The sequence below is a fragment of the Rhinolophus sinicus genome, chromosome 3 (genome assembly GCF_057876585.1).
Source record: "Rhinolophus sinicus isolate RSI-liver-muscle chromosome 3, RSI-T2T, whole genome shotgun sequence".
Classification (NCBI taxonomy): domain Eukaryota; kingdom Metazoa; phylum Chordata; class Mammalia; order Chiroptera; family Rhinolophidae; genus Rhinolophus; species Rhinolophus sinicus.
This window is the reverse complement of record NC_142503.1, coordinates 194,936,814-194,960,475: the sequence shown is the minus strand read 5'-3', so window position 1 is coordinate 194,960,475 and position 23,662 is coordinate 194,936,814. Positions and strand designations below refer to the sequence as shown.

The following is a 23,662-nucleotide window of genomic DNA, read 5'->3' as shown; positions in this document are numbered from 1 at the left end:
TGGGATTGTGCTGTTTTTTTTTTATTGTGTTTTCAATGGAGAAATACATCATCTGTTTACAAAATAGCTCTTGAAAAATACAAGGAGTACAGATACTATAAAACAAAGCAAACTCCAGTCATGAGACACTACGTACATCATGCGAAAGCAACAGTCTGACCTCCAGGTTATGAAAACTAGAATTAAAAAGTCACTACACAGAAAAGGTCCAAGTTTCCAGCTTGGCAAAACTTGGGTGCAGTTACATGAAACGTTTAATAAACTGAATTTTTTCCCCCAATGTGTAAACAAAATGACAAGACTAAATCTGTGCCTGACAATTTCAATCTAACTCTGCAGCTACACAAAACACACAGACACCTTGTACACTTCACCTGTTTGTCTGACCATCTTTTTCCTTAGGCGGAGGGAAAGGGGAAGGTGACTGCAGAGCAGAGGTGGGAAGTAGAAATACTGTATACTACACGTGATCGAGAGTGGTGAGAAAAAAGCTTCAATTAATGCCTAGCCTAAGGGGGAAAGACTACACTCCAACTTTGGAAAATTAATTTAGAAGGATGGGGAAGGGCTGAAGGAATTGCAGTTTAACATGAAAAATGCACATGTGATAGAAGGAGCACAATGGAGGACTCATAAAACATGCTCGTCAGAAAACTGTCAGGTCTGCTTTGTCCAGATTAAGAAAGAGTAAGTTTATCGCATCCGGCATCCCTCAGACTTCGTAAAGATGGATGTTCTGCTGCTTAATTATGAGGACTTATTTTCCTTAAAGAAAAGAGTTCCTAATCTGTTGACGGGATAAAACAAAATGAAAACGGAGAGAGCTGACTAGATGGCAAGTGCTTGCTAGAAATGATTTTTAAAATGTTCCTACATGTAAAATTTACTGACAAATTTTGGTCAACTGTTTAAAAGTAAAAATTAGTTTAAAATTCTTGGAGAAAATGCCTGTTTGCCCACATGTTTAAAATTGAAAATCAACTTTACTATAGACAGGAGTTCTGTGGAGTGTACAAAATTCCTCTCATTTAGAGATCAAATGGCCATCGAGATAGGGATCATGTTCACAGGCAATACTTTTAGTCGCCCTGAAATTACAGCCATGGGACCAAACTATAGTGTTCTGTGCCATGTGGTCACAGGGTCATTGGTTTCACATCATGGCTTAAGGAAATACTGGCATTTTGTTTTGTATGAAATAAATCCTACCTTATGCATACAAGCAAAAAGGGAAAAACGAAACGGGGGAAGAAGCAAAAGCTTTGTTTGTTTCAAAGACAACAGACTAAAGGCAAAAGAATATGGAACTTTAATAAGCTCAAAAAAAAATATTTGCCGGCTGATCGCTGATTTGTATGCACTCTAAACAATTCTATAAATAAAACCAAAATATCATTTCTTAATCATGACCCCATCAAAACCAAGTTATTTCCTAATTATTCTTTCAATGTCAAATATATAGCCTAGAATTGACATTTCATTTTTAAGGGTTACAGCTACCTCACAGAAACGGAACCAGATGTATTCTTATCCTTTCTCTGAAGTACAACAGTATATCACTGCACAATAGTATCCGATTTGAAGACCAATGGTAAAGGAAATTCTTCAGGAAAAATGAAAAATCCATCAAGCTGAAAATCTAAAATTAGTCTACTTTCTAATAAAAAAAATACATAAAAGTGCATCATCAGAATAAGGAATTCTTATGCCAGTTTGTTATCGCAAATTTCCCAAATAATGCATCCAACATAAACCCAGTCCAGATGTCAATTATGGATACAAATATAGCTTGAGGTGTTTTTTTTTTGTTTTTGTTTTTGTTTTTTTTTCGTTTTTTTTAAAGGCAGTAATTTTTTGAAATAGTTAATGCAACTGTTGCTAACACAATAATAATAGTACTCCTGGCTTCACATACTAACCTGGTCTTCCGATCAAGTGCTGATTAGCCCAGTAAGGGAGGTCACAAAAAAAACCTAAATCCATTTTCAGTCATGTCTAGTCTTGTACCCTCCATTCTCCTTTTTTAGCATTTGAAGACAACAGGTTGAGTTGGCAGATATTGTTTATGGACCCCTGAGGTTGTTTTTACCGATTCAATCTCAGTTTTATTGAATTCTTGATAACAGGAATAGGATTTGCAGGGAGAGCAGGGATATCAGAAAGGTCTGTACTGGATGTTTTCTGAGAACAAAAGCAAAGAACATAACGTTGTTCAAAGCACTGAAACTTAACAATGAGATTTACTTTCCACTGCTTTACTTCCTAAGACATGGATGGGACCTTATCACAAGAAGTATTAAGAATTTAAAGAAAAATATTCTAAAACGTTATCAAAATGGAGTGCAAATAAATATGACTTACTATGAAATTATTTCTTCTCCACTTGTCGAAATTTTCAAATAATAGGAATATTTTAGCAATATATAGAAAACTGCTGAGTAATTTCGAATACAGCTTTTATAAACACACTCCTCTAAGAACCACCTATCATATAATTATTAAGCTCACATTAAACTATTTTTACTTAGAACACTAAGAGCTAATGGCTGGAATATTAATTGGTGCTGGAGCACCCCCGTGTGGGACAATACTTAAAGTTCACCTTATACACAAAGCAGCAGTTATCAGTAAATTTATTTTCTGACCCTGTATATTATAAAATGAAATCTATACAACTGAGCAATAACTTAATTATTCTAAATTTTAGAGATGTGTGATGTTAAAAATTAATTAAATTGCAAGCCTTCTTTAACATTCAAAAACATAATAGTAATTTTTAAATGTTTTATTATGGAAAAGTCCACAAATACACAAAAGTAGAGGGCATTATATAATGAATTCCCATGCATTCATTATCCAGCTTCATCAACTGTCCAATGAAAGCCAAGCCACTGTCCTCCCACCATCACTCTCAGATTATCCTGAAGCAAATCCCAGAGATCCTAGCATTTCAGCTGTAAATATTCCAAGTTTATCTCCTCTCAAAACAAAAAGGATTCCTTGCTAAACACAGCCACAATATATTAATCACCTCCCCAGGAAAAAAAAATTCCCCTTTTATCATTAAATATAGGGATGTATTTTTAAAATCAACATCATCACTCTTTTGTAACTGGGTGATTTTCCTTTCAATGGCTCTAGGAATCTTTTCATTAAAAAGAAAATCCTACTTCCTATATAAAAATAGCTAAATAACAAACGCCATGGGTACTAATCGCTATAGGGATGAACTCGGTGAGACAGAACTATGAAAATAGTTTCTTGGAGAGTAACGTGGCAAACCAAGACACACAATTACAATCACAGCACAGTTCTTAAGTTTGATAAACAGGTTTGTCCATGTATCAATATCAAGCACACTTCCTAATGTTCTTTTAGTTACTCCCCTCCAAAAATTTTTATTAGCTAAAAGACATTCCAGAACAGTAAACATAATATTTTTATCTTTAGGGACTATGACATAGGTTAACAACCAACAAAAACAACACATTTTAGAATTATATTAAAACAACTCTGAACCGCAAAGCAGCAAAATAGCATTGTATTAGTTCAGCAACATCACTATGTAGCAGTTGTTACCCAATTCTTTTGTAGAGGTTAACCAGTTTAATACCTAGTTAAAGAAAATATTTACTTTGTGTGAAGAGTTTGAACTAGGCTTTGCAGTATGTTCATTTTGAAAGAATTCAAAAAGAAAATTGTTTCACAAACAAAATGGAGGCTCCCAAATCAATGAGAAAAGATTCCAGGTGCCTACTATATGCAAGAGACTATCACAAGTAGAATTTCTAGGACAAATGAAAAAATAATTTTAAACAACTATAGATTACATTAAATTAATAACTGAAAAATCAGAGGTAAAAAGTGAGGCAGGAACACATTAAAAAAAAAAAAAAAGATCCTATCAACCATGGGGAAAAAAGACCCCATGAAGAATGGTTTTTAGTTGTCGTAATTTAAATTTCACTCTTTGAGCTATAAATAAAACCTCTATACAAACACTGCATATTGTGATTAGTGATGATTTAAATGATTTGCAATACCAAATATGTAAGGGGATGAGTTGGCATCTTCACAGAGCAAAACAAACAAAAAAAGGTTCCAACAAATCCAGTGTTCTACCTTTAAATTACAATAAACACATTTATAACCTAGCAAATAATTACTTTCACAAAGATAATTTTAACAGTCTTCTGTATATGCTCATTTTAATTCATTATACCACACTAATCTTAACCACATTAATAAAACTCTCCTTGCTTTTTGCACTTAGTACCTGAGAGGCCAACAGAGAAGCTGCTGTCTGAACAGTTTCTGATTGAGTCGTACTTGTCTCTGTATCAACTTGTTCCTGTGAGACAAAGAGGATGGGGGAGGAAAGAGACTTAAAAAAGAATAAAAGAACATAACTGGGTTTGGTGGCTAATAAAGAAGACAAATTGGAAGACAGGAAGGATCAAGAGAAAGATGCAACCACATTACAAAATCATCTATGAATCCACGTTGCAGGTCATCACACCATCCATATGCACATGAATTTCTATTTGCCTCCTTAAGTCTCACAAGGAATGGTCAACGCATCTCATGACTTTCCAACTCGCTCCAATTTGGACATTTTAAGCAAATAATAATTAAAGACACGCACAGGCACATTATGAAACGTTGCCCAGACAATAATTAACAGAATATAAACCCAAGCTCTTGGCTATGTGAAAAACACACAGCTCATTCAATATTATTAAATAAAATTACCCAGAAGCAAAAAACTCACTCCCACGCCTTTAATTAAAAGTAGAAAATATCTCTAAAACATTCCTCTTCCTTTTGGTTTTTCTTCCCCGCCTCAATAATCAATGCACTGATTCCACTCTAAGTAGAATCAGAAAACACAGGGCGAACCATGTCATTCCACTGCTCTAAACATTTTTTTAAAGTAGTGCACAAAAGAAAATAACACACACATATATACACACAAATGAAAATAAAACAAAAATTTGAATTTCTATAAAACAATACAACCATGAGATAGCAATTTTCTCCTCTAAAATTGAAAAGGGTAAAATAGGGTGTAGGGAGTAGAAGTACAGTGTTTCTGAAGCAATACGTATCAGGCTTTAAAAGAAAGCATACTGTTTGCTTCAGTAATTCCTTTTCAATGAATTTATCCTAATGAAATGAACATAAACGGATGGCAGGTGTTTAGCAATAGCCAATACTACAGTATAGAAAGAGCTACTTTATTTTTGTAACAGAAACAATTGCTAACAATAGGGAACAGGTTGCATAAAAAAATGGTAACTACTTTTACGATAGCATTCTATTGCAGCCATTAATATTTGGTCGCTTTTTCTTGGTTTAGAGTGAATAAAGATTTGAAAGTAAAAGACACTGGCATGTATGCACAGACAAAATCTATAAACACATCAAAACAATACTTGCTAAAATATCAATAATGGGAATCTAGATAATTTGGGGAAGATTTCCAATTTTTCTACAGCAACGGGAAAAAGTTAAAAGGCTTCGTTCAGTACATGTCAATTTCTGAAAAAAATGACATTCACTCAAACTTTAATAAGGTTTGGCTAAACCAATTTCTTCCATTCCATCTACCTTATTTCAAGTCCCATGCACCCCAGGTCTAGCCAGAACCTTCTGCCAAAAACCAGTTCTCTGAACATACCATATTTTCACTCCAAAAGTGAAATGACCTTCTCATCTTGGACGGCCAAGAATCCTATCCTTCAAGGACAACTCAAATACTACCACTTCCTTCTATGAAGCCTTTGCTATTTCTGCAGTCAAAAAGTAACATCTAACTCTTCTCGCCTATCACCACCCCCACCATCCTCAATTACTTTGATTTTCTTTGATAATGTAATTAATTGCTTCTACTGCTAATCTTCTCTGCTTTATCTAAATTCCTTTAAAGGTAACTTATCCTTCTATTCATTAAATGTTCACCAGATTACCCTGCATCTCTAGTAGGACCACAAACATTTGAGGAGTTCAATTTCAGTATTATAAATTAACATTAAAAGGGACAAACACTTCTCTAAAAACAATACTGAAAACAACCTAAAACCTACAGAACAAAATACAGTACAATATTCCAGAGACATTTCTATCACATCTTCTGTACTCTTAATTGTGTTATGTATTCCAAGGCTAAATTATATACCTTTGTTTCTGTTTTATCATGTCCACTCAAAGCAAGACAGTTAGCATCTTCACTTGTTTCATCCTGTTTTTTAAAAAAAAAAGCTTTATTCTCTTAAATGAAAATTTTAGATTATTTGCCAATCAATGCTTTAATTTATACAAATTTTTAAAATTACAAAGTAATTTAACCTGTAGGATCAAGTATGGCCTTAAAATAGATGACTGCTTCACTTAAAACTTTTTTTCACATGAACAAATTTAACTTGGCTTTAGGATCTTCCAAAATTAAAAAGAACATGAGGAAAACTGTTATTGATCATCACCACCTAAAGTACCTTCCTAAAACCACTGAGTCCATAAAATATTTTTTGTTAAGAAAGAGGAAAAAAAGATTTCCTTGAACAAACAATTTAGGAAGTTGGAATACTACCACCTGTATTCTGAGAGATTCACACACATTAGCACATAAAAGGTTCTGGGAAGCTCTATAAATAATACCCCTTTAACTTTCCCAAACTTAATTAAACACAGAGTCCCCCTGTTTAGTAGGAGCTATTAAAATCCTGAATAGAAGGTTTGAGAAATGCTCTCCTAGGGTCTTCATTTTTAAATTTATTATAATTCTATTCAAAACAAACAATTCATTTTTGATGAAGAGAGAAAAGGGAAAGGCAAAAATGGCATAACTTTCCCATTCCTACAGTGACTTGTAATAAACATCACTTTCTTAAGAAAAGTAATTTTGACACTAATTTCTCTGATTTACTAGGCAGAACTAAAATTTAATTATAAATGTGGCTTTAAAACAATTATAGAAACCATAGGCTAATTGCAATACCAACAAATTCCGGTAAGCACCTCATTTGTATCCTACAAACATACAAACTTAACAAACAGTAATTTAAGTCACCACTGGGCAAATTTCAACACTAACTGAATACATGACACTATGAAACTATTGTCAATACTGGTAAACATACACATATATGTGTGTGTACACACACACAGAGAAATATGTATGGTGATAGTATACTATAGTTGTGTTTTTTATTGGTTCTTATTCTTAGATACACACTGAAATATCTGTGGTTGAAATGATATGCCTGGGATTTGCTTCATAACAATGGGGGAAGGAGTAGATGTGTAGATGAAACAAGGCTGACCATGAGTTAACTGTTGAAGCTAAGTGATGTAAACATGACTGTTCATTATAATTTTGTACATGTTTGAAATTTTCCGTAAGTTTAGAATATTTATAGAGGGTGCCAAAAAAATGTATAAACATTTTAAGAAAGGAAAACTGTACTAAAATTGTGATACTCAATATATACTGATAACAAAAGATGAATACATGTCACATTTGACTTCTGCAACTACAAGAGGTGCTCAAAGTGGTTACCATCAGCATCCAGACACTTCTGATTACGGCGAAATCCTGCTTGAGCAACGTTGATCAAATGTCCACTTGTATACATTTTTTTGGCACCCCCAGTATATATATCATCATTTAGCCACGTAATCCAGGTGACAGAGCAAACATTTTTATTTTTATTTTACATTTCTACCATTTATATGTATTTGAAAAGCTCTAGTATATTATGCAAATTAAGCAGAATTAAACTCCCTAATAATATCTAAAACCCTCCTATCTATATACGTGTTAGAGGATTATTAATCGAGAAGGACCAGTGCTTCTTTCTGGTTTGCTAAAATTTCTAATACCAAATACTCATTAAGAGAGAATGCAAGACCCAGTTTAGGAGAGCTTCAAAATTAGGATATTTATAACAATCTTCTTCAAGATTTAGGCCTAGGTCCTAATTCTGGCTCTGATCTTAATTAGCTTTATAAATGAGAAAGCCACTGAACCTCGTTTCTCTTCTAAGAAATGAGATTAGTCTAGTAGATAACTAAGATCCTAAGATCCCTTCTGTATCTTAAAATTCTGTTTTTATTAGTCAACTCCATGGAGTTGCCATAAGTAAAACCCAGACTACAAGAAACTATACAGAACAAAAAAATCAAGAAAATACGGGGAGAAACCTGTATTTTAAAGGATACTTAAGAGACATCAATCAATTGCTAACCAGGGATCTTATTTAGTTACAGATTTAGTCAATGACCTTTTAGACACGAGATTTTAAAAATACTAATGAAATAATACGATGTCTGGATTTTGCATCTAAATAATCCAAGAACAACGGAAAATGGGAAAGGCTGAAAGAATTAAGGGTATAGAGATTGGCCAAGTTCATTATCCTGAAGCTGCATGATGAGTACATGGGTACATGAAATGATTCTCTTTACTTATGTGTATAAAACTTTCCACACTAAGTTTAAAAATTCTATATTCCTAATGCTTCTCTAAGACAGGAAACATGAGTGTTTTCTACCAAGGTAAGAGCAAATTAAATCGCAAACATCGTGCTGGTACACGTTTAGTTAGAGCTCGCAGGGTTAAGAAATTAAGCCATTAAAACTAAGGAAACAGAATGATAGGTGTCTAGAATTATGCTTCCATGTATTACACTAAGGTAAAAAGAAATGTGAATTCTGACATGGTCTGACAACTCCAAACAAATATCAATAGACAAAATGTGGAATTGCACCAAAACCAATATATTCTCAGGCAGCTACAAATGCAATCATGTAGCATTGGGGCTTTTAATAAAGGATTACCAGAGGCTCTGATTAGCTGCCTCCCCACCACTCCCTGCCTCCAAAAGGTTTTAGGACAGTATTTAGAAGATGGGGGGAGGCAGATGGCTGAGGAAGGGATGAACTGAGCTAATCCCCTTTTGGCGGTGTTTCTTTAAAAAACACACACACACACACAAAAAAAACACCCTTAAGTTTTACACAGAAACAGAAATAAAGTTATTTTCTCATTTTAAAAAAAGAGAAATTCCCAGGCCTAACTCCTGGAGAGTCTCTGATTTAGTTATCTGGAGGAGGCCATAAAATCTATATTAAGGAAAAACATTTAAAAAAAAAAAAATCCTGAAAAATTCTGATGTATAACAAAGGTTCAAAATCACTGCCTTAAGAGATAATTAGACAGACACAGGTGGGTTTTTAGAATACATGTTTTAAAACATACTATAACCCACTTTTTATTAGCATTTAGCATATGAGTGACAAAATTTATCAAATTATTCATAGTTTGTTAATAGTGACTATTTCCAAAAAATCTAAAACAAAAACGTCAGTATAACCTAGGGAATAGAACACTTACACAATAAGTTTTCACCACTGCAGATCAAACACTCCAAGAGAAACAGATTTTTCCCCCCCATTCTAAAGAAACTTTGTTATAATGATTTAAATTCCTAAATAAGAAATGATCTGCCAAAATCACTACAAAATTGGTGTTTTTGGACTGTCATCTCTGCGGCAATGGTGAATGTCTCACTAAAAGGAAAACAACAGGAGAGTGATTCCAGGGAGCAATAAAATTGTGTAATAAGGCTATTTCTATTTTAAGACACACACCAAAAATCAATTTACACGTATAATGCTTTTCCTAAAACTATATGAGACTTTGACAAGATAAACTATCCACTATAAAAAGTTAAAGTATTGCTAGAAAATTTCCTGAAGGGTTAGCAAACATAATCATTCAAGGTCCCAAAACTAATCTGCCTTTGCAACTTTGGTCAGTCATTCAATAAGAATTCCCTCAGAACCACTTGTATTCAGTGACCCTATAATACTAAGTACAGGGTAGAAACTCCCAAACTCCATTTGGATCACAGAAGCACAAAACTGTGTCCAGAGGGGTTATGTTATTAAAGAATCAGTGCACAAAGAAGCTATAATTGTAAGAGAGTAATAAATTGAGATGTCACGTAAGTCCATGCTAAACTGTGTTACAAACTAGACCTGCTACTAGAAGCCTGAATGAGAGGCACGGCTTGATGGGAGAGGAAGTTACCGAGAAGAGTGGGAAGGGTGAAGAGAAGCTAGGGCACTGCAGAGCTACCCAAAACTTTTCTACACACTTTCCTCCTTGCTGCTTCTGTTTGTGCTCGCAAAGGTTTTCTCTGGCTGGATTTTACAACAGTTAAGCTGATATTCCCATGGTAACTAATATAGAGCTAGATACCTCTTCTGTTTTGGTTTTCTTGGGACTCTCTTCTTTATGAGGGGAAGATCTCCTCTTGACTCCTACTACAGGATTAGGTATTTTTGTTGCTGTATTTCCTGAAGGTCTAGGTGTTGGGTTTACCAGACGTGTTGAGGAAACAACTCTGGAGACCGTAGGCTTTGGTGGTGATGAAATGGCTGGTTGTGTGGCAGTTTGAGGAATGCTTTCACTCGATGTACCTAAGTAATGAGTATACATTAATAAAAATTAAATTATACCAACATCAAGTTATAAGTAAAGCTTTATGTCTCTAAATTTGATTTCACTGATTTTACATGCAAATAATAAAAAGGCATTAAAGAACTGAATTCAAATCACTATATTAACAAAGAAAGCCATCTTTCAAAATGACGGCTAAAACTCCACATAATATAAGCACCCTCAAACCTATCAAACCAATCTCCTTACCCCCTGAGCTTTCACTGGAATTTACTTGTGGCACAGAAACTTCAGTAGCCTGTATGTTGGTCACAGATGCTGCTGTTACAGCTGGAGCAGGACTGTTTCTGCTATTAAAAAAAAAAAAAAAAAAGTTAAAATGGTGGGCAAAATAGAAGTTTCTGCACACAAAATCTAAGGATTCATGAAACCCTAAAATCCCATTTAGGGGCCCAGATAGATGGCACAGGCTCTCAAAGCCCAACCCTGCCTTCCGGGTTCTGGATCCACTCCCTCCTGTCATCTCGGGAAATACAACTCATTCCTCCATTACACTCCTATCTCTTTAGCTTTTCTGTTTCAAATAAATTCTGTATATAAGCATTTAAAAATCCCATCTTTACTACCTCCTGAGAGAAAAACAACAGCAAAAAGTCCTCTGGGGCCACTCTCTCTCCTTCCGCTCAAGCGCACATGGTGTGACTGCTGAGTGATGATGTAATGACAAAGTGGGCAACACGAGAGGACTTACAGATTCCTGGTGTCTATGTGACATTTACATAAAAAACCAGAGAATATGCAGATTGTTCAAGTTTTGGAGCTAACCGGTACAGCAGGTCCTCAAATAACGTTTTCATTCAACGTCATTTCATTATAATGTTGATGAGAAAGAAAAAAAATCAATTCCTGGCTCGGGACAGTGGGGAGTTGTGCAGGTTCTCCCCATGTCTGTGTGGGTTTTCTCCGGATACTCTGGATTCTTCCCACATCCCAAAGCTGTGCACATGAGGTGAAGTGGCATGTCTACACTGCCCCAGTCTGAGAGAGAGAGAGAGAGAGAGAGAGAGAGAGAGAGAGAGAGAGAGAATCTCTAGCCACCAGGACTCTGCACAGGAACAAGTGTGTTACGTAGAAAAGAATTCTCTTGTTTGTAGTCATCTTTCTTAAATGTCTGTATAGCTCATATTTATTTCAATGTTTAATATTAGAAGTGTCTAGGGTCTTTATTTAGAAGTTTTGTGATGTTTTTGTGACAAGAAATGCGCCACAGGAACTTAAATCATGTTTGTATCAATTAGCCTATGGTAAAATTGGCTTTGTTGTATGTCGTTTTGCTTAAAGTCACAGTTTCCAAGAACCTATCAATGATGTTAAGTGAGGACTTACTGTACATGGAAGTAAATGAAGTCAACAGAGCAGGTGACACCACAACCCCAGGGAAAGTACAAAGATGGAAGGAAGGCCTGAAGAGAGCGCCCCCAGGGGCACAAACCTCTAATGATTAAACAGAAAAGGAGGGTTGACCGGAGAACTAGGTGCAGGAAAACACCTGAAAGAGCTGGCAAAGTGGTACCTAATAAATACTCTTATTTCTTAAGCAAATAATCATAAACTGAAAATCCAGAAATGTTATTTACACAAGTTATACTACTTCTAACATTAAACTTTTGAAACTAGTATTAAAACTTCTGAAATTACTTAGTATGTACACCTATTTTACATGTATGTGCACAAACTCAAAATACACAAAGGCTTTTATACAAATCCTAAAATTCTTAAAATTTCTACTTTTATGCTCAAAAAAAAAAAAAACCCATTAAAAGTAAAAATCCAGAAGTTAATGCTCTATAAGTGGGGAATTGTTTTAAAACTACAAAATTTAGAGGCCATGTTCACACGTGAAGTCTTCAGATTGTGCAAGATCAGCCTAAAAACACATCACACATTCAAAGCCCAAAAGAAAACTGGCCCCATCCACAATGCCTCGGCATTTTCTATTTCATACTCATCCGGAGAATCATTCCAGCCGAGCCTCTCACATTGGTAATAGTTTAACTATCCAACTTTCAAAACTGCTTTTAAAAATTGAAATATACCATGCATTCCTAAGTGCTCAAATGTAAGTATCAACCGCGTTAGCAAGTGCTCAGTACAACCTCCACAACTGAAAACACGAGCAGTACCCCAAGTCTACCATTAACAGCTCCCTTTGAAAATCATCATTTATCCATTTAAAAAAATTCTGTAAGGATACACTACAAAGATTTATAGAAATTAAATATAAATAATGCCTTTTATTCTAATTTTAGTATTTCTTTCATAATAAAAATGTTTAGCTGCCTTAAATATTTTTAGAGACATTTAATTCTTCAAAAGTTTCCACTAACATAAACCCACCCACACAGATGTACACCTTCTTTAGAAGGTCCCTAATATTGCCCAGATTTGTCCTCCTGCCACAGGTATAAGCAGCTCTAGGACAGAAAGGTGATTTGTCCCTCTGTCTGTTCTCCTAAGCACACCATGCAGTGCACTGTAGGCAGCAGTTGCCTCAGTCTATATGAAAACCTGAAGGGCTTACGGCACTGACATTCACATCTGAATCAAGACATGTAATGGAATACACGCATGGCACAGTAGGAAAAAATAAAAATTACTTGCTCCAAAGCTAAGAGTTAAATAGCAATTTTAAAAATATTACAAGATGGAATAAAAACCATATTCTACAAAAATGACTTGAACGACGAGAGTCTATCTAACCTGCTTAGAAGCAGCCCCTACACTCCATTCCGTTTCCTTACCCCTGAGAGCTGCCAGAACTGTTCAATGGACTGGTCTTCATAGCACTAGTAGGTGAAGGCACAGACATGCTGTTATCACTGTCCATAGAGAAGTCGAGGCTGCTGTCATTCAGAGGTGTCAATCTGACACCTTCTGTTGAATGCTGCAATTAATAAAATATTTAATCAAATATATTTTTATTTTACCCAGATCTTTGAAACACTAACATCTTTTCCTTCACTGATAAATTACTTCTACTACAAAGCACAAATCATAAGTTTTTGAAAATCACAAGTGTCGTAATGATGGCAAAGATCTGACGAGACACTTCCTGACTCCTAGGAGGCCTTCAATTTGCCTACAGTTCTTCCACGAAACAAAAAAGGAGAAAGGAATGGCGCATTAAACGTACACACTGAATGTAAGACATATTGCAAATCAAAAAGTACATGAAAACACATGGATCTTAAATCAGAGGGTTTAAATACACACACACATATTAGAAAAAAATTCTTATAATAATAAGCATGATATTAACAAGGAGTATCTCTGGCTAGTGGGATTAGAAGTAATTTTTTGTTTGTTTATAGATTTTTAAATTATTCTACAACGAACATAAAAATTGTGTAATTTCAAAAAAACGATCAGTAAATACAATTTAGTGCCATACCTAGTCTCTCCAAAAGAAAGGGATTTCTAGTGCTGACTGAAACAGGATTTTAACATGATACATTTAATAGAGTAAATTATCCAATGAAAAAAAAGCAAAAATAGTTTTCTGAAAACTAAACCTAACATCCACATGTAAATCCTAATCTTGGTCCTGCTTCTTAAAACTCAAAGCTTTCAAAGACAGTTACTTAATGTAGGAAAACCAAAATAAAGCTAAAAAAACACAACAACTTTGCGAGATTCTATGGGATGAAAGTTGATTTCTAAAGTGGGTTAAAGTCTCCATTTCTGTAATCAGTGCTATTATAATAACAAATTTATTTCTTCAGCTTCCTTTTCTCCAGAATATTTTTAGCCTCAGTGTTCACTTACCTACAGAAACATTTTAACGGAAATAATTTGCATTGCTGACAAAAGCCCATATACCCCATGTGTGTGCGTGTATGTTCTATTCTAATTGTTAATTTAGAACTACAAAGACACCACTTGTGGACATAAATCAATATTGATCACATGAGGAAGATGAGATTTGGCAGAAGGGAGAGGAGGTGAGAGCAATGCCACTTACCTATGAAGTCAGTTGTGAAACAAATTTTCTAATATCCTAAATGAGCATCTTTCCAATGCAAAAATGTTATCAATCTCTCTCTCCCCCAGACAAGGATTTGTTCAGTAAATTACACTCAATTCTAAATAGTTATACCTGCCTGACCAGATAATCAAACACCTGTGAGACACCAGGCCTCTCGTTAGGGATAAACTGTGAACATGGAGGCGTTAACTGGTGTTCTGAACACAAAGCAGCATCAAGCTGCTTTGCTTTGCCTGTGTCTGTATCTAGGTGTCTATGTCTCTGTGTCTTTATTGGCACGAGAGACTTTAATGCCAATAAATCATAAATATTCTATCAAAACTTCCTAGTAAAGGGTAAATATGGACCATACTACAGAGAGAAATACACACACATCCTTTGCACTGAGACCTAGATCCAATCCACACCTCATACTACATGAACTCGGGCAAGTTTTTTAACCACTCTGTTTCTTCTAAAACAGATTAAACGTATGGGTTGCCGTATCATTCAATACAGAAAAACACTTGTACATTGTGCTTTGCAAATAGCAGTTAATAAAAGGAAGCTATTGTAAGAGTCCAAAGAAAAGATTCATAAATACACATTTCTAGACACCTGTTATTCATAAAAACAAGTGAAGTGCTATTTTACTAGTGGACACTTGGCAATAATCTAAATGATGTCAGCTAGAAGACAGACTTAATCAGTGTAGCCATACAAAGAAACACTAAGCAGCTATTAGTACTTGCAATGTGATTTGGATAGGTGGCCACAATATACTAACAAGCGCCACAAAAAGGTATCATCAAAGACCTTCTAAAAATACACATTATATGTGGTTACATATGTGATGTGCACTGAATAGTCTGTGTGGAAAGAAATGAAAATGTTAAGAGTAACTATTACTGGGTAATGAGATTACGGTTAAACTTTATTTGATAAATACCATTTTTGGACTAAACAATAAATTTCTGATCATTAATGATTCCTTTTACATTCTAGAAGATTATATCTAGATACTACTTTAAGAAATAGAATAAAAATAAAATTTACTTAAGCATATATTAGTTGTTCCAAATATCAATACTGCCATGTAAACAGGAGTTTTAAAAGGTAATCCGAATTAAGGTTTCTGGAAAATCTAATTACCTCAATTATAAATAGCTGTTTTAATAAAATAGAAATGGGTTGTGTTTAAAAAATCTGATTATTTAAATTTACTTCTGAAAATATAAAATGTTTATACATCTGTGTGTGTAGTGAATATGTATTTAAGTATGGTTGCTTAAAACCATTAATAATGTAACACCAAGGGACAATTAGAAGACAAATGTTTGACTTCACATTTTAGTTTAAAAATAAAATTACTTGATGGTAAATTTTATGTTATGTATATTTTATGACAACGAAAGAAAGAAAAAGAAAAAACACTGTTCAAGATAACTACATTTTTATCACTTTCTTGATTATTCAGTTAACTCATGAAACCATTAGGTTGAGAAGAGAATAACAAGTTAAGCCATATAAAAGGCTTTATGTGTTATTTTTTTAAAATAAAAGATGCTTTAAAAACTTTTCATTTTAGACCAAAATTATTTAAATAAGTACCTCTACCCCGAGTTCTGAATAATGAAGATGGTGATAATAACACAAATATAAGCATTTACTGTGTGCCAGACACTAAACAACCTTTTACAGGTATTAACTCATTTTATCCTCATAAAATACCTAACGAGGAAGGTAAAAATATTATCCTGATTTTAGAAATGAGGCAAATCCAGAACACGGTATTTGTTATGAAACTTGCCCCAGTCTCACAGCTAGGAAGCAGTGGGACCTGGGACTGAATCAAATACTCCAAAGCCCTTGCCCTTGATTTAGATGCTTTTGTACTGCAATGTATTTTGTCTTAAGAAACAGGACGTTATAAAGTCAAAGTCCCTTAAGTATTAAACTTTATTCCTCTCTTCCCAGCCCGTTAACCAACCACTATCGTGAATGTGGTGGTTACTGTTCTCCAACATATACTTTTATCTCATATTCTTTTAAATCATATAGTTTACATTTTTTAAACTTGTAAACTTTAACGTAGCAAATGGTACATATTCATCTGTACCTTTTTAACTCAACATAATATGCACCTCTAATTTATTTTCACTGCTATGGCTAAGTAATCCATTATAGGAATAAGTCATCTATTTTTGAAACCACTTAAAGTAAAAATGTAATTATCATCACTAAAATCCTAACATGCCCTCTATAATAAGTCCAAATGAGGAAAAGGCTGTAAGTTATTCAACAGGAAACACTAACAACAGAACAACAATATAAACTATTAACTCTAGTTACCTGTTAGTGATCTTTATAAGTTTTTAAATAAAATACATGTATAATTCTTACCAAAATGAACCCATTCATTTAAAAAAAGTCATATAATTAACTTGATTGACATAATATCTAATTTAATTTGTTTACTTTTTAAAGGAAATTAGATACTGATGTTGGGATATTAGATAAGAATAAAAGATTTAAGACAGTATATATAAAACAAGGATGCAAAGCATCACCACGAATATTTCTGAAGTCTGAAGCAACTGTGCGCAATACACCTGATTCCTTAGGAGCAAGGTTTCACATAATGAACTGCTCCATGTAACAACAGATTTTTTAAATGCTGAGATCTGTTTCAAATATAACTAATTCACTGCACCTAAATTTTTGAAATACTGATAGCCTGGATACATAAAATACTGTTAGTAATGCTTTTGTAAGTACTTTCTAAATTTACCTTTTTCTTTTTCTGAAGCACATGATTAGGTAGTAGTTCATGGAGTTGCTTTCTTTTTACATGCATTGCAGCAATTTTCATGTCCACCTCAAACATCTTGCTGTTTATTGCTTGCCTATAAACTATACAATTAGGAAATTGTTACAAGAAACAGAAACATATTAATAAAGGCAGTTAAACTCACGCAGGAGCTATTCTAAGTAGGGATCCTTTTTCATCAACACTTCGTATCTGTAAAATTATTAGCTCAGAACCTATCTCTAATCTGATAATTCACGGCCTCAGCAAACCCTAAGTCCCTTTTACCACAAGGCCTACATACCGAATCAAAACAAAGCGTATTAATTCTTTCAGTGTAATAACTCTTAAAGTAGTACCTCTTTAAGAAATGGCGGAACTGGAGGAAAAGGGGTTCTTAAACCTGTCCCTTTTATGCTACCAGTATAATTTTAAATTCTTGCCTAAGTATGTAACAAATGCAGCAAAAGTCAAATTTATTAACTATACCTAAAGATACATTTTCAAAAATCTGCAAGATAAAATTGTAAGACAATAACATATTTTGTATTATAGAAATAACGCAAATAACAGGTCACAAGAACAAAAATAATTAAATCCAAATAATCTAGTTTCAGAGGATCCCCAAATGAAAAAATTCATTCAAACAACAAATATTTATTGAGTGGCTACACTACACTGTAGCATGCTGTTCTAGACACTGGGATACATCAGGGAATAAGAGACCAGAAGAACTTCACAAAGTTTACAATCCACTAGGGAGAATATAATAAATAGAAAAAAAATAAAATAAAACAGTTATCCTTTGAACAACGCGGGGATAGGGGTGGTGACTTCCCAAAAGTCAAAAATACTTAACCACAGTCAGCCCCTCACATAAGTGGATTCCTAACCATGGAGCTCACCCTTGAACATGGGTTTTGAACTGTGTGGGTCAACTGAAAAACTTCGCATGTTAAGTGGATCCTTGCAGTTCAAACCCAGCTGCTCAAGGGCCAGCTGTATTTCATAGCAGATGATGCTAAGTGCTATGGAGAAAAACTGAGTAGGGAAGAAGCTCAACCTGGAAATTGAGATTACATTTGAGTGGAGACTTAAATGAAAGTGAAGAAGTGACATGAAGGGAGCTGATAGTACCTGGTGGAATAGCATTCCAGGAAGAGCAAATATCAAGGACAAAATGTCCCGAGAGCATATCTGGAATGTTTGAGGACACAACAAAAAGGCCACAAGGAAGAGGAAAAGTGCAGATCAGTAATCCTTCACCTGCAACTCTCAAATCCCAAAAGCTCCCACCACACAGTTTTTCCAAAGACTGGCACCAAAACTCATCTGGCAACAAACCCTAATCCTAAACTATCCGTGGCTATTTGGTTTCTGCCTTTGCCTGCAGAAATGTTAGTCTCTGATTACCAAATGTTGCTCCAGGCCCCAATGGAAATGTCAGTTACTAACTTTATAACCTACTGGCCCCAAGACACATGGATAAAGAATTCTGAACTTGTAACAGAAAATGAGGTCAGAGACATAATGAGGTCAGATCAGGTCAAGGCCTGCAAACCACAATAAAGGCTTTTTATTCTGAGTTACACGGACGGACGGGAAACGATTTAATTTAGTATCATTTTGGATGCTGACTGCCATAGCTGAAGGTGGGCAAGGGCAAAACAGGGATCCTATGGTAACAGCAGTTATCCAACTAAGCAGTGATAAAGGATTTGAACTAGGTTGACAGCAGCAGACATTAGTAGCAGAAATCTCACTGTATTCTGAAAGCAGAGGCAATAGAATTTTTTAATGGATTTACATCAAGTACACCAGGTCCCTAAATAACATTGTTTCATGATAACGTTGATGAGAAAAAACATGATTTTTGGCCAGGACCACTGTCTGGGTGGAGTTCACCTTCTCCCTGTCTGCATGGGTTTCCTCCAGGTACTCTGGTTTCCTCCCACACCCCAAAGATGTGTAGTTAGGTGAACTGGCGTGTCTAATTGTCCCCATCTGAGTTGAGTGTGCATGTGTATGTGTGTGTGTGTGTGTGTGTGTGTGTGTGTGTGTGTGTGTGTGTGAGTGCACCTTGCATTACAAGGGTGTCCTGTCCAGGTGGGTCCCACTTTGTGCCCTGAGCTGCCAAGAGAGGCTCCAGCCACCCACCACCCTGAGCTGGAGTAAGTGGAAATAATTCTGTTTTTATTAAACTTTCTTAAATGTTTGTATAGCTCACATTTATTTCAATGTTTAATATTAGAAGTATTTGAGATCTTTATTTAGAAGTTTGGTGATGTTTTTGAGACCAGAAATACGCCATAGGAACTTCACTAGTGTTTATACAGGTAGCAGTTATGGTAAAATTGGTTTTGTTATACATCGTTTGGCTTGAAGTCGCATTTCCAAGAATCTATCAAAGATGTTAAATAAGGACTGAACATGAGAAAAACAAGAGGCAAGGAGGACTCCAAGATTCCTAGCCTGAACAATTACAAGCATACAGTTGCCAAAACCTGAAATCAAAAAGATTTACAGTAGCTGGAAGAGACTGGAGGTAAGACTGTGAGGTTTGAAAATGTAAAAGTTGTTTTATTCGAGAATCCCACAAAGTATTCCATTAAAATGTTTCAAGATACAGGATAACTAAATATTTCCTGCTCCAAATACCTGGAAGTTCCTTAAAAATTTTGATGGTTCATTAATACAACCTTTGATATATGGCTCAACTTAGATGCAATGCACAAAATAAATTTTCTAATTCAAATATCTCCACATGATTTGCTAGTTCATAAATAGTTTAAGTTCACATCAGAATTTCTACTTTGAAAGACTTGTGGTATCCAGCAGATAGTTATCACCCTGCAAATCACGTGCTAAAAAACCTGTATGGGTGCTTTTGTCGTCACAATAATTAAGGATTATTACTTGCTAGAGACACTAAATATCCTTCAATGTGGAGAGCTCCTGACAACGAAGGGCTGTACCATGTCCTTACATTTGAAAAGATAAAAAAACCTACTTATCAATTATTTGAACGAAGAACTCAATTTTACATAAAAACCTAGTATTTTTCATCTGAATTTTCCAGAAATGTAACTACCATATGTATCAAACGATTACCTTTAGATTTGAAACTTTAACTTTTATTATGTCACCGATGGCACTGCTGCTGGTGGTCCCTGAGCCACAGCAGATAACACCTCCATCTGCAGGAATTCACAGATGTCACACTGCTGACTGACTCTACATACAGGTGCAATCACCTGAGCAAAGTGTACCTTCTAGTCATTGCATCTGAGCATTTCCACATGGAAATACACGTGTTCTAGTTCTCCTTTATGTTTAGTGTGACACTGACTTCTTAACAAATTGTACCAATTTATGCCTCTCCTCCACGGAGATTAAAAAAATTCATGTTAAATCTGAATGTGCTCAGGGGAAAACTCCTTACTGGGGACAAGTGAAAATGACACACACTAAAATTTTTTTAAATGGGGGGGGGAAAGGAGAGATGCTGCAAAGAAAAATTAGTCGGTAAAGAAGATGCACACTCCTCACGATCTCTGGGCATGTTCACCATTCCCTTGGAAAGCTGTGTGTATGTAAAGCCTTAGCTTCTGCCAACCACACCCACCATCTGGTCTTTACTGAAATCAAACTACCTTCGATCTCAGGGTACAGGTCAATCTGAAACACAGCTCTCATCATCCTATCCCCCACCCATGAATTAATATTTGAGTCTATATTTGATGTAGAGGATAAATTTCCTCAAGTTACCAAAAGTTTCACTAAAATTTAACATAAATTTCTAAGGTTCCAGATTATTAAGGCAGTTAGACACAGTCTTTCAGACAATCAAATATGCAGGTGATTTCCAATTTCATAAGTAATTGTGGACAAGTCAAATTTAAAATGGTTCTACTTCACTTTAGCTCTGCCACAATAGAAAAAAATCATTTATATAATAGACAATTCTGAAACTATTACCTAATCCAAAAACATTAAAATTATTTTGATGGCCATTGTTCAATATTCCCATGTAATTTTAACAGTTATTACAAATATCACTATGGTATACATAGACAAATCCAAATATACAATTACATGTTTTGATTATCCAAATAGAGATATACCTGTATCTGTGAAAGACTGAATATCATAGGTGAGATCAACACTGAGATTTTCAGAGTTTTCTGTTTTTTTAAACACTAACCCAATCACCCACATCGTGCGAAATTCTTCCCTGCAAAGTAAGAAGAGTATTACTATAGTTTATCAGGATTTCATGAAAATACAGTTATCAAGGTGATTCGCAATCTGAGGTATGTGGGAAAACTGGGAATATAAATGTGTAAGTAAATTAAGTTGTAAACCCAAACTCCATCAAAATTCAAAGTCCTCCCCTGACATCTATCCTCTGTCTTTCTATTAATATATAAACAGAGTTCTAGGGCAAATATACTCATATTATCTATGTACTGACAGCCACCTTTCTTAATGATGACCCTAAAGTACCAGAGGCACTGCAAACAAAGAAAAATAAAGGAAAAGGAATTAACGCATTTAAAAAAATCGGAAACAGGAACAGATATTCTAGATATAAAAGTTTAACTAGGACTTACTATATGTTCCTTAAACTTTTAAAACTCAATTGAAAGGCCATGTGAACAAAAATTCGACTACAGCGCAGTAACAGGAACAAGGGTAATTCAGTTACCTTTGAACATTTAATGACCTATCAACTGAATGGCTCATACAATCTTTTAAAAATTAAGATTGTAGCAACAAAAATTTGTAAAAGCTCAAATCACTCTTTTACATAATTGCAAAAGAAAATAATCTGTATAAACAATCAGAAAGCAACTATTCTATTACAGCACAATCTTAAATGACCCATTTGCTCATATTTTTCAATCTTTCCTTAATACTATTTTATTTTTTTTAAAAGCTCATTACTAAAACTCCCATCACCCTCCAAATGCAACAAAGTACATGTCTGCAAAATAGAATCTCATACAATAATACAGCAATAATCAAACCACAAAACGATCTATAAAAGACCTTTAAAAGTATGAAGTGAGCCTGCTTTAGCATATCTTCACAATTTTCCAGAATACATCACAAATCAGATTTTTATAGTCAAATCCAAGTGTGTTCTCTTTTTTAAAACTTAAGAAAGCAAAGACTGATATTTAGTATGATAGCTACTCTGACAACCACTATACAAAACAGGACAAGAAAGGATGTTAAGAAATGCTCAAGGGCAGATCTACAGAATTTGAACTCGAATTAGTTAATGGGACCCAATCATAACAAACTATTATCATCAGAGAAAACAACTTATTTCAGTGGTGATTTTTCTCAAGAAAGTCTTTCTGTTCAATGTTTCTAATCAGGAAAACCTAAATTACAAATCTCAAATTGGTTTTGAGCCGTATGTAATCAGTAAAATAGTGACTGTAGCTATTAAAAATTGCCTATAAATGCTTCTATGAGTAAAAGCTGAAAATGGGAAGAGGAAACTAGATTAAATTAGAAAACTGCTTACTTGTCAGGATTTTCTTTGGGTGCTGGAAATGACTGGGGATTCACATGAGCCAGTGTAATAAATTCGTTCTTCTCCAAACTTCCAACCAGGATTCGGATTTTTGATTCCACCAAGCCCACCCTGAACAAATGTCACTTAGTATTAATAAAAATTCTGGTTAATTTAAAAGATAGAATGCACAAAATCAAATGTTTATGTAAAGCAGTAACATGAAGATCACACTTAAATACACGAGCAGTTCAACTGTCTGGACCCCCACAGATAAAACCAAAATCTCATGCTCTACCCAAAAATGCTGAAGAGAAAACTAGGGGAGAAGAAAATCAAACCACATTTCAAACTATGAAGATTACAGAAGACGTCCCCAGAAGTATTTAATGAAAAAAATATAGTAAGCTAAAACAAAGCACCTTAAAATATAGTTAGGAAATGATACTTGGATTTCTATAAGGTTAAAAAACAAACAAAAGTTGTATATGAATCCCCAAAATTCCTATACTTCTATTGTAAGTAGTAAAACTCCATTTATGAATAAAACCAAGCTGGATGTTTTAAGGACTTTCTCCCATCTCCTAATACGTTCTGTGGCTATCTGATTCATTCTGAAGTTTAGTTTTTCTGTAAAGTCTAATCTTGTACTCACCATTCTAGGCGTTGTTTTTCTGTTGGTGCACTTGCTAGAAGTACAATATAATGCCTTTGAAGATAAAGACAACATGCTATTTATTTCACTTAAGTGCTTTGTGCTGGATATTAATATATAAGCTTCGTGACAGTTATACATCAGCATCAATTTAGCAAAGGGGAACTGCAATCTCAATATGC

General features: G+C 34.6%; 1 protein-coding gene across 4 annotated transcripts in view; it reads right to left on the bottom strand.

Moving 5' to 3' along the window:
- The window catches only part of PAPOLA (poly(A) polymerase alpha), a 61,815-nt gene continuing 38,153 nt past the window's right edge, over positions 1-23,662 (bottom strand). Inside the window, exons 13-22 of one of the 4 annotated variants that reach the window (XM_074326966.1) lie at positions 23,481-23,534; positions 22,838-22,957; positions 21,423-21,532; positions 17,281-17,402; positions 13,267-13,409; positions 10,715-10,815; positions 10,265-10,485; positions 6,179-6,241; positions 4,277-4,351; positions 1-2,181 (exon numbers count right to left, since the gene is read on the bottom strand). In XM_074326966.1, coding sequence (XP_074183067.1) covers positions 2,086-2,181; positions 4,277-4,351; positions 6,179-6,241; positions 10,265-10,485; positions 10,715-10,815; positions 13,267-13,409; positions 17,281-17,402; positions 21,423-21,532; positions 22,838-22,957; positions 23,481-23,534 — 1,105 coding nt within the window. In that variant the 3' untranslated portion in view covers positions 1-2,085. The remainder of the gene's footprint in view (positions 2,182-4,276; positions 4,352-6,178; positions 6,242-10,264; positions 10,486-10,714; positions 10,816-13,266; positions 13,410-17,280; positions 17,403-21,422; positions 21,533-22,837; positions 22,958-23,480; positions 23,535-23,662) is intronic. The other 3 variants (XM_088797474.1, XM_074326967.1, XM_088797475.1) reach the window with 3 other exon arrangements.